General features: G+C 41.4%; 1 protein-coding gene across 6 annotated transcripts in view; it reads left to right on the top strand.

The window, feature by feature from the left end:
* The window catches only part of LOC105490600 (CUGBP Elav-like family member 2), a 649,919-nt gene that overhangs the window by 105,206 nt on the left and 532,367 nt on the right, over positions 1-12,346 (top strand). For 2 of the 6 annotated variants that reach the window (XM_071068812.1, XM_071068810.1), the window contains exon 1: positions 7,026-7,202. The exons of 2 other annotated variants lie outside the window; for them this stretch is intronic. In XM_071068812.1, the coding sequence (XP_070924913.1) occupies positions 7,150-7,202 (53 nt within the window). In that variant the 5' untranslated portion in view covers positions 7,026-7,149. Of the gene's footprint in view, positions 1-7,021; positions 7,203-12,346 lie in introns of those variants that run through there. 2 more of the 6 variants (XM_071068808.1, XM_071068809.1) reach the window with 2 other exon arrangements.

Here is a 12,346-nt window from a genome sequence, read left to right as displayed (position 1 = left end):
GAGGGAAGAAGGAAGGAAGAAAGGAAGGAAGGGAGGGAGGGAGGGAGGGAAGAAGGAAGGAAGAAAGGAAGGGAGGGAGGGAGGGAGGGAAGAAGGAAAGAAGGAAGGAAGAAAGGAAGGAAGGGAGGGAGGGAGGGAAGAAGGAAAGAAGGAAGGAAGAAAGGAAGGAAGGGAGGGAGGGAGGGAAGAAGGAAAGAAGAAAGGAAGGAAGGAGGGAGGGAGGGAGGGAAGAAGGAAGAAAGGAAGGAAAGGAGGGAGGGAGGGAGGAGGGAGGGAAGAAGGAAGAAAGAAAGGAAGGAAGGGAGGGAGGGAGGGAAGAAGGAAGAAAGAAAGGAAGGAAGGGAGGGAGGGAGGGAAGAAGGAAGAAAGAAAGGAAGGAAGGGAAGGAGGGAGGGAGGGAGGGAAGAAGGAAGGGAGGAAGGGAGGAAGGAGGGAGGGAGGGAGGGGGGGGCGGGGGAGAGAGGTTCCTCACCACAGTGGGAAGTACTGCCTTACCTGTAGCCAAATCGGAAAATGTTTTGACATGCTAAACGGATGATTTGATTGCTCAACAAATGCTTTATGTAATCAATCAATAATCAATCAATATTTGTGTGCAGCGGTTACCACCATGAATTAAATTAACAAGTTAGTTTTTAGATCTGTCTTCAAGTGAATTTGTGGTACATTTTAACTTTACTTATGTCTGCTGGAGTTTTTGCGGGGGAGTGGGGAGTGGGTAATAAGGGAAGGCTTACATTTTTCTCATAGTAATTCAAGGGCAATATTCCGGGTTAGGAATTCCTTCTCTATGAGCAGGTGTTGACATTGTTTCTTTGACTGGCAACTTGGCAACTGTATTTGGCTTTCCTTGAAAACTCAGATTTCCCTCTTAAAAACAGATGAGGAGTCTTGTTTGTAAGCACACAAAAACCAGAACATTCTAAAGCTGCCATTCAAAGAAAAACAAAACCAAAAAAGCCTGTAAGATCAATGTTTCAGGTTTGATTCCCTGGCCTATGATATGGAGACTATCTGAGCCACACATTTTTCCTGTGGGCATTTCCTTTGTCCCTGTGGGTGTGAGCCCTGTGTGCTAACAAAGGCAGACTGGAAATTAAAAGAAGAACATGACGCAGCTTTGAAAATCTCATCTCCCATGGCAGTATAGGAGTTAAAGCTCTTCCCCCTCCCCGCCCCCCGACTGTACGTACCAAATTTGGCCTGTGATTTCTTTGAATGGTATGAAAAGCAGCTGGCTGGGTGTGAGTCTCCTTCCTCTCTTCCTTTCTCACTTTAAAATATGCCTGGCAGAGATCCAACATTCCCCTTTGCCTGGCTTTAATCCATTTTACCCTCCTGTTCAGCTGACCAAGATTCCAAATGAAAAAAGCATTCCTTCCCAATTGTTAGGAGAGCCTAAGCACCAGCAGAATGTCAGACACATATGTGGACCCCGAATGATGCATTGGGTCTTGCGCATGTATGTAGTGGGTTTTGAAGCTGTCTCTTTAGAGGCCCTTCAGAATTTTTTTTTTTTTTTTTTTAGCTTATCAAGTGATACATAATAGCAATTCCTAAGTCATTGATGAAGGACCAAAACACATATCTTTGTTCATAGACTTTTCATTGTATCAGGTTTTGTGAGCAAAACACGAAAGCACTTGAAATTCCATTAAAGTTACATTCATTTATCTAAAAAAGAGAAAGAAAAAAGCCATCTTTGGAAGTTTGTCTCTACAGACATCATTAAAGTGAGGATATGTACAAAACACATCTTACGTAACTCAAGATTAATGGCTAACTATTCAGGTGCAGATTTTTTACAGTGGGAGCTGATGCTTGGGAAAAAAAAATAAGAAAACATAGCCACTACATTAACTACCAAGTTACTGTGCATAAAATAAATATAATACAGACATGCCCCCATGTTTTACAAAACATCAGTTTCAATGCTTCTCAACACATCAATATTACCAACACTTAAAAATGCATTCAACTAGCCAATCTTAGGACAAGAAGACTGTGGAATTCCCTAATTTTCAGTATTTGAAGAAATAGGCATATTTTGATCCTATCACTGCTTTGTTCAAAAAGCAACCTCAAAAAGGCCTTTTTTATGTTTGGCTTATAATAACTAAAACAATATAAAGCTTGAAGAACAAATAAATTTATTTTGATGTCTAGTTAATAAAGTCAAAGGTACCATTACCCACCTCCATAAATAAAAAATAATCACCACAGTGATGTTGGTAATTTTTATTTAAAAGTCCATTTAGCAGAGGGTTGCCAGATTTAGAAAATAAAAACAGAGGAACACAAAGCAGAATTGCAGATAAAAATACAATGATTTTTTATTTATTTATTTTTTGGCATAAGTATATCCCATGCAATGGTTAGGGCCATACTTATACTAAAAAATTATTTGTCGTTTCTCTGAAATCTGATGTACACTGGGTGAGCTGTATTTTATCTTGGAACCCTTGCCTATGATTGTTGCCACACTGTGGTTTGCTATGAAAAGCGTGGAAAGCCGGGTCCTATTTCTGGGGTCCAGGGCAAGTGCTGGGGTTTCTTAGCTCACTCCATCTGCTAACCTTAAAATTTTGGCACGTTAACAAGATCGGGAAATCTTCTTTTGCAGCAGTAGAATGCATTTATTAGTCATTTCACTTTCTTCAGAGGAGAGAGAGAGCTTACCCACCTGAGAAGAAGGTAAGAGCCAGCAAAAATAAGAAGAAAAAAAAAAGAAAACTAGGAAAACCAGAAAGGAAAAGAATTTTAACCAGGAAGTAACATAATTAGGAATAAATAAGTTTAAAGCAAGCCTCTCCAAAACAACAACAAAAACACAAAATGTTTAGGATAATCAGATCCTTAGCAAGAAAACTGTAGTTTATAAGAAACGGAGACACCCATAGAAAGACAAATGAAAAAAATGACAAAGAAAATGTTGTATTTCTTCCCCAACAAACCAGTTTTTTTTTTTTTTAAGTCTCTATCAGGAAGTTAGACATTTTGTGGGGCAGCAACTTGCTAAGACACCACATCTGTCTTTCCAGACCCTGATTAAATGGTTGGCTTTACCTACAGTTGATGGTGAAAGCCTTTTTCCTTGTTTGGCTTACTCATGCCACGAGGCCCATCCTACTCCTCTGCTAAAATAAGATGAGCTTCCATGGTTTTTCACCTTTGGTGCTAATGATATTATCCTCAGCCACATGAAAACCCACCTGGGATACTGTATAACCAGGAGATACGTTCTCCTGACCTTCTATATCTGCATTTCCCAGGGCACTCTCTGCCAAGGTCTGATAGAAATGCAGATTCCTCGGCTCCTAGTGTTGCCTCCTGACTGATACTCCACATTTTCCCACACTTCCCTCATGACTGTAACCCCGGTACATGTGGAAACCACAGGCTCGGAGGCTTGGGCTTGCTTGGATGGAGGAGGTACAAACAGCGGGCTTTATTTTTGTTTGGAATTCGGTTGTGGTTTTGGCTTCTCTACTGAAGAAACCAAAGGAAGGGGGAAGGAGATCACAGAAATGTTAGCTCTATGAAAAGGAAAGTGACGAGCGTTGCTACTGGTACTATCAGGACAATCATGAATGTCGCGTTACATGGATTAAACTTTTTTTTTTTTAAACAGACAGGGAACTCTCAGGAGAGGTGACTCTTTAAGAATCATTACAAATGCAAACAAAATTTTTTTGATGTAAAGGAGTATCTGTATCAAAATTGTGAAAAAGAAGACAAAGAGAATGAACTCTTACAGTTTATAGACTGACATGGTGGAAAACTATAATTCAGGGCCGAAGTTTATTAACGCTGAACCTAACTCTTATTTTTATAAATAGAAAATTTACTGTTGCCTTTTTGTATTACAGATAAATAGTTGGCCCAGTTTTGAGCAAGGCAACATTTCTGTTTGTTTGTTTTTAGGAAGCACCCTCATTGTTGAAGATGAATTAATCATCTTGATGGCCTATTTCTTAGTAGGAAACAGATCCATTAGGTGTGTGATCCATTGAAATCAGGAATGAAATACTTAGGGAAAAGGAAAAAAGAAATGTGCAGCATGTGATAGCATGGAATTAATCTCCAGTATATGTAAACATAAACACACACTTGGACCTTGAAATTAAGAAAAAGAAAAAGGCAAAATATTCTGCCCTTCTTGGACTCAACGCATCCTTTAAAAGTTAATTTCTCTCCTTCCTCTCTAAATACTTTTGGGAAGTGGGTTTCAAATGTTATCCTCCTAAACTCTAGGGTTTCTCTATAGGGTCTTAGGAGTGAATCTGTGAGACTCAGGGGATTCCTCTTACCCATCCCTATCCTGATTCTAACCCCAATCCCATCCCCACCCCAGTGTCTGGACATAACAATAATTGTTTTATTTTAGTTGTTCCCTGCAATTGCCTTCTACCAAAGACCAGTGAAGCTGATTTTCCATTTATGGAAATGACTTTAAAAATCCCTTTTAAGAAAGAAGTGCTGTGTGGCGGTTACTCGCCAGATCCACAAGCATCCCTTGTAAGTTCAGTGCCATGAAAGCTCAGACCATTTCCTTAATTTCTCCACACCTAAATGTCTTCATTTACATTAACAAATGGGGAGTACAACTCATAACTTACCTCATAAACAAGTTGGTTATGAGGAGTGAATGAGTCAACACACCTAATGAAATTAGAACTGTTCCTAGTGCCTAATAATGAACTTCAGCTACTACTGTATCTGTTTCGGTACCTGGGCTTGGTACAAGATTTTATTTGAGTGAACATTCTACTGACTACCTTTAAAAAGTTTTTGAAAAGACAACTGCTTTAAAACGGTATTTCATAATCTACGAAAATGAGTTTCTCCTTTTGTCCTTTGGCCAGAAGTCAAATCCCACCCGCTTTCCTCCATTAACCCTGAACTCTAAGCGTTAAGAACTCATTTCCCTTCCTTCCCCAGACCTGAATCTCCGTGGTTCCATGGGATAAGGATGAGGATGATGTCATTATAGTTGTAGAAACTATTTCATTATAATCTTTTGTTACTTTCTTGCTAACTTTCTAAAGGGAAAAACATTTCATTAATTATCAAAGTACCCGGAACCCTTTGGGAGCTACAACTCCATATAAAACTATTATTATCACCCACATTTGGTGAAGTATTTGGGGATTAAAAGTGTTATGTAAATGTTTACACATGATTACGCTGTGGTCTAAGATTCATGGTGGGACAACATAGACAGCCCAGGAAGAAGCTTGAAGTTCCAGAAAGGCAATGATTTTTGTACAAGGTATGAAATGCTCTTTTAATTTTAGTCTAAAGACAGTTGCACTTCTCAAGAAAGTCACTCACAGCCATTAAGGAAAGTATCCATGACTGCTAAAGAGAAAACAAATCTAAACAGAAGGTTAGCTGCCTATCTTAAGATCCACGGGTCCATGGAAAACAGGGTGGTAAGAAAGGGATTTAAAACGCTGGGATAGGCGTTTGGAGTGGCAAAAACTTTCTGACAGTAAAAGCAACCTGCTTCCAAAAGCTGTGGGAGCATCTTCCCCTCAGGAAAGAACAGAGACTCCCTTTCTTAGAAGGCTCTGCTTGAAGGGAAGAAGTTGGGACCTTTCCTCCGGGCTGATGCTTTCAAGTAATAAGGACATGACAAAGCACTGAACCACAACATGTTTCCTTGCAGTCTTCCCTCTTCCTTCTCAGGGAAGTGTCTGGCTGGTGCAGGTATGTTCTTAACACTCTTAACATTGCAGAAACTCTCTTTGCAACACAGAGGGAAAAAAAAGACCTAAATCAGAGCCTTTAGCTGGTCTCAGTGTCTGGGCGTAATAATAATTGTTTTGTTTTACTTATTCCCTGCATTTGCCTTCTACCAAAGACCAGTGAAGCTGATTTTCCATTTATGGGAATGACTCTAAAAATCCCTTTTAAAATAAGTGTAAGAAAAAGAAGAATTTAATATAAAGAAAGACTATCAAGTAAAGCTCGTGTTGCAGGCAGCTGCAGTAGAAATCTTGACGGACCGGCCAGCCAAGGTCCGGAAGCCACTGGACCAGATGATTTCAAGGTCGGCTCCTTCCAGGATCCTGAGGACAGGAGGAAGAGCTTCAGCTGCAGAGGTCTTAGTTCCAACCAGGACCCTCCAAGCCTAGAAGCCTCTGCTTAAGAGGCAGTATGTATGAAAACAAGAAATCAGTACAGTCCCAAAGAACCCATAGAGGGGGAGAGGGATAAGGAGACAAACTATGAACAAACAGTACAGGAAAGCAATACTGCCCAGATATTTTAAAACATCTCTCATGCACAGTTTCAAATAATTATTGGAAGGATGTTTGGTTTTCGATAAATGACAAAAGATACACAAGGTGGTGGGGGGTGGGTTGGGGGGAGCCCATACCCTTTTGTCTTCATGTTTAAAGAGATTCTGCATTTTCTCCTTCATGTTATTTAAAAACACAAGAAAGCCAGCAAAGGGTGGGGGAGCAGTGTAGCAAAAAATCTCTGCCAGAAAGCACACAGTAAAGTCTAGCTTGTAAGCAGCCCTGTTCCAAATTATTTTTAAAAAACAAATCCTAACAGTAACGTAGTTACAGCCTCTGAGGGTAGCTCTAAGCCCAGTGTCAGAGTCCCAGAGCCTAAGCCACGAAAAAAGGAGGAAAGAAAGCTAACCAGTCTCCTGCCAGGAATAAGAAAAGCAAAATCTCCGAGGCAGGAGAAATACCCCCAAGGAGGCGAAGGCTGCAGCTTGCAGTAATCTGTGAATGATTGCTGGTAAAGTCCAGAGGCTTCAGGCTTGATCTGTGTTTGTTCCCAGAGAAAGCCGAGGAGGACGGTGTTAATAAAGAGAGATTTAAGTGAGAGCTGTGCTTGGAATAAAGTGGGCTACAAAAAGGTCAAATTTGATCAGTTGGAGCAGATTACCGGGGCTTTAAAAGGTGGTGTGGAGCTGGGGTGTGGAGCTGGGAGTCGGGTGTGGGACGGAGGAGAGCGCAGGATTGATTTGCGGGGTGGAGAGAAGTCAGGAAAAGTGCGTGTCAGCCCGGGAAGGAGGGAGCCGCGGGGCGCCAGGGCCCGGCCTGGGTCCAGAATCCTCCGTCTGTTCCCCAGCACCCCATCCCCGCCTCCTCCTCTCCGGACTCGCCCTCAGCCGGCTCCTAGACAATGGTTTCCTTGGTCTCTGACTTGGATCCTCTGAAAAACTGGAAAGTTTTAAGGTAGGCCTGCTTTGCTTTCTCTCGCATCCTGGTTTGAGTTCACAGCCAAGGCCCTGCCCCCGCCCCACCCCTGTGCAGAAGTGGTTGGGGTTGCTTGAAATGCACCTTGCGGGGTTCAGGCATGAGCAGATCTGCTAGTGGGAAGACTGCTCGGAGGCAGTTGTGTAAGGAGTGGCCTGTGAACGTGAGGTCCTCCAGTTTCACCCCAGGAGGGAGGTGGGGCTGCCTTGGCAATGAGGGAGGACAATCTTATTTAAATGACACCAGCCAACTCACTGGAAGGAGTCCTCATATTGAATTTTGGGGCTTCAGAGGGGCATTAAAGGTGTGAGATGGAATGTGGTCAACTTTCTGGGACTTCAGATAGAAAAGCGAAATTTGGCCGGGTGCGGTGGCTCACGTCTATAATCCCAGCACTTTGGGAGGCCAAGGTGGATGGATCCCTTTGAGGTCAGGAGTTCGAGACCAGCCTGGCCAACATGGCAAAAAACCCTGTCTTTACTAAGAATACAGAAATTAGCCAGGCATGATGGTGGGTGCCTAGAGTCCCAGCTGCTTGGGAGGCTGAGTCAGGAGAATCCCTTGAACCTGGGAAGTGGAGGTTGCAATGAGCAGAGATCACACCAGTGCACTCCAGCCTGGGCAACAGAGTAAGACTCCATCTCAAAAAATTTTAAAAAGAAAAAAGAAAAAAAGAAAAGAAAAGCAAACTTTTCCAGAAAGCCTTATTAGGGTCCTTGAAGGGTCAAGGGAAACTTGGTCTCCTCCTCTGACCTCTCCCCTACCCCCATCCCCACCCCCATCCCCACCCCCAGGCCTCACCTGATGGTGAAACTGAATGGGCAGAATGTGTGACATAAAGTCTTTTTCTGAATGCTCCTAAAAAAGTGAACTCTGACCTCCTCATCTCTCAGAGGCCCAGAAAAATTAGAACACAAGGAGCTAGAAAGGGCAAAGTTCATGCATCTTCTCTAAGCTGACTCCCTTGGCAGAGTTAATTCTTGGGCTTCACTGACTCTAAATGGTATTTCCTAGCAAAAGCGTGTTTGGCAATTTTTGAAATATGAAAGTGTTCGATTGAGGGATTTTTTAAAAAGTGGTTCTGCACAGTGTCATGTCTTCCAAATACCTACCCCAAAACATGGCTTCATAGGAGCTAGACCAGAACCCAAATAAGAAATACAAATGAGGAGAAATGTGCGGATGTTACTGGAACTTCTTTTTCCTGACATTTATGTTGTATTAATTTGCTAAGCTTTTATTTCCTATTCATGACTTCTGTCTTCATGTTTGTCTGATTCTGTTATTTTTAAGAATAAGATTATAGAAAAGAGCAAATTTAAAATTGCCAATATCCATCTTAATTATTCTGTTTTTAAAAAGTACTGCATGTCATTTTCTAGAACTTTCCACGGATGCTTTTTGCACATCAGGTAGTATGTGCTATTTTATAATCTGCTGTTTCCAGCTAACATATCAGACATTTTCATGTTTCCACGTAACTTTCATAACCACCATTTTAATGGTTAAATAAACCACCATAATATTAATGTAAATTTTTTTTTTTTTTGAGATGGAATCCTGCTCTGTTGCCCAGGCTGGAGTGCAATGGCATGATCTCTGCTCACTGCAACCTCCACCTCCCAGGTTCAAGCAATTCTCCTACCTCAGCCTCCCAAGTAGCTGGGATTACGGGTGCCCACCATCACACCTGGCTAATTTTTTGTATTTTTAGTAGAGATGGGGTTTCATCATGTTTCCCAGGCTGGTCTCAAACTCCTGACCTCAGGTGATACACCCTCTTTGTTGAAAATTTAGATTGTTTCCACTCCTTAATTTGTACTAACAACAACATAATGAACATCTTTGTGTACCTAGCTTTTTACTTTCATTAAATAATTGCCAGGATTTCTTGATGAAAGTTACCTTTTCATGAGTCCTTCAGTGATTTTTTTTTCTGTTTGCATTTTTAAACTTTAATTATTGAAAAATGGTAAAGTACTTCTGTAAATGTTCTTAGGATACATCTATTAGAATAAATTATGCTTTCCTTTTTTTTTTTTAACTGGATTACTAACCTGTCTCTAAAACTGAAACACTTCCTACAAGTGCTTTCAAACAATTTTTCTCAGGCAATTAACTGAATATTATTACACCAGTGGATAAGGCAGGCTCTAGCTCTAAGAATGTATGTGACTATGGTTATAGATTTTGAAACATGTATCCCCCCAAAGGCCTTTTTAGATAATGATCTCAAGTCTTAACTCATTTTTAAAAAATCAGTGAGAATGTTGTCTTTCCCCTAAACGTGCCCCAAATTTAAGTGAAGCTTAGTTTTGCTAGAGTAAGTGAAGTTTCAAAAACTTGGACTGGCGAGACCTGGGAAAGAGAAACATTTTTACATTGACTCCTTTGGCTATACCAAGTTCATTCTGTCCACACCTCTTTTTGGCAAGCATTATCCCACTGGCTTTTTAACTGTGTGTAATCCTTTTCTAAAGTCAGGAACCATAAAGGGATAGAATTTATAAATTGCATTTTAAATTCCTTAATTGTTTACAACAAGTCATCCATTTGGCTAATTTTGCTTCACTGAACAGTTTACTCGCCACCAATAAGTCTCTGCCTATAATATGTGGAAGAAGCAAATATAAAACACAACCTGATAAATGGGTGATCTAGCAGGAGAATGAGGTGTGTACTCTAATGCCACATAGCAGGATTGTCTGTGATCTGAGTTATGTCAATAAAATGCTTTAGAAATCCAGAGAATGAAGTGAGAGGCCACGTTCTGCTAAAGAGAAAGAGCAGTTACTGTCCTCATCTGATTAACAAATGAGAAGAACATTTGATATGTAAAGCATATTACGAGGCAAAAAGGCCTTTAAACCTGCATAACCTGGAATATCTTCATGTGTTTGGTCCAGGAGCTCAGCCTAGAGTTCTGCCAAACCTGTTGCTCTTAAGAAGTCATCTCAAGGCACAATTTTAAAACCTGCTTACACCACAGTATAGTGTTTTAGAAGATGGTCTGTTTGCAGGGCACAATTTCAGGTTATAAGCATTTTTCAAGAACTATCTATTTGAAATCGCTCCATCCTTATTCCATTTTGTTACATGGAGAAACCAAGGGTGGTCGTAGTGCTACTGCTTGTGTTTTAATGACTGTCTAACCCAAGGGACATAAAAGAAACCTAATTTTCACCAAAAGACATGCCAATAATTTTCCACATTCTCCCATTTGACCCCTGAGAAAGTACAAACACTCCAGCTGCATTCAAAGAAAAAAATGCAAAAGTTAAATAAAGTATTCTTGGTACACAGAAGAAAAAAGTTGACACTGTATTAGACCTATGACTAAAAGAATAAAATAGGCCGGGTGCGGTGGCTCATGCCTTAATCCCAGCACTTTGGGAGGCCGAGGCGGGCGGATCATGAGGTCCAGAGATCGAGGCCATCCTGGCTAACATGGGGAAACCCTGTCTCTACTAAAAATGCAAAAGTTAGCTGAGTGTGGTGGCACGCGCCTGTAGTCCCAGCTACTTGGGAGGCTAAGGTAGGAGAATTGCTTGAACCTGGGAGGCAGAGGTTGCAGTGAGCTGAGATTGTGTCACTGCACTCCAGCCTGGGTGACACAGTGAGACTCCGTCTCACAAAACAAAAAAAAAGAAAAAAAAAGAATAAAATAAACTTGAAAATACGCTGAGTGCAAGATGAGATGTTTATAGATATGACTTGAGAGTAAAAAAGTTGATAGGAAGATTAAGCAGGGAGTGGGACCCAGAATATCTGTTGTCTCCTTTACCCATGCATAAGCCCTAAGTCACCTCTGGGGAAGGATTAAAAACCCCCAAATCGAGTTTAAGTCTTCCATTTAGAGGTAAGAGAATCGATGAATTGACTAAAAGAAGTCACAGAACTCATTAGCCATGCAAGCTGTGGCCAACTCTTCCAACTCCATCCTCTCTCCTGAGGAATGTCCTTCCCCACCTCCACTTCTGTTTCCCTTTCTCCTTCAGCTTTCAGACAGCTCAGCCCAGTTACAAGCCTTAAAGATGTCAAAAGCTCAACAGGTTATAAACTCTATCTGTAATGTCCCCCCAAGAACTCATTGGTTTCCAGCTCTAGTAGGTTTATGAATTATAGCGATCTAGCCAGGTACTCAAACTGGAAAGATAGGCCATCTCCCTAATCCCCCATTTTCCTTCTTAATTTACATCCAAACTATTGCCAGCTCCTACTGAGTTCGACTCCTAAGCACCTAGGGACTCTCTCTCCACTTTTTTCCACCTTCCATTGATAACATCTCGTTTTGCTAAGATTGCTACCCCCTAACCAGTCTCCCTGCTTCACTCTTGCTCTCTTAAACAATTTCGCACATAGAGGAATGAAAGCATTACAAACGCCACAAATCAGATCCTGTGACTTCCCTACTAAAACTTCCCCTTTACTCTCAGAGTCAAAGCCAGTATCCTTATTTTAACCTGCAAGGCCCCATCTGGCCTGACCCTTATGAACCTCTCCGCCTGAATCTCCTCCCTCTCTCCCCACAGCTCACATTGCTCCAGTCCTGCTGGTCTTTCTCTTTCTCAGTTATGCAGCCAGGCTATTTTGGCTTGATTTTCATTAGCTACTCCCTCTCCCTGCCTGGCAATCTTTCCTTAGCTATTGGCGGGGCAGAGGCTGCTCCTCATTCAAGCCTTAGCTCCCATGTCATCTCCTCAGTGAGCCCTTCCCTTGACCTCCCAGTTTAAAGCCAAAAATCAATCTCTAGCACATCTCCCTGATAGACTGAATCATAGGCAACAGCCAGTATTCAACTATGTTTGACTTATAAAAACGTTCACTTCATATGGTTCAGCTAATATTCTCATCACAGCATTGCTAATATCTGCCATCTGCATATATATTTGTTTACTGATTATCTCTCTCTCATATTAGAATGCATGGTTTGTGTATTTGACTGTGATATACCCAGTATCTAAAAGATTTCCTAGCACATGACAATGAATGAATGAATGAATGAATGAATGAGTGAGTGAGTGAAGGAGTCACTCTTTGTCTCTCTTATCCTACTTTATCCTCACTCCATGGGGCCAGGGGCATTGTATATTTCATTCACATCCCACCCCTAGTATTTACCA

This window comes from Macaca nemestrina, chromosome 9 (assembly GCF_043159975.1).
Source record: "Macaca nemestrina isolate mMacNem1 chromosome 9, mMacNem.hap1, whole genome shotgun sequence".
Taxonomy (NCBI): Eukaryota; Metazoa; Chordata; class Mammalia; order Primates; family Cercopithecidae; genus Macaca; species Macaca nemestrina.
This window is presented reverse-complemented; position numbering and strand designations above follow the sequence as displayed.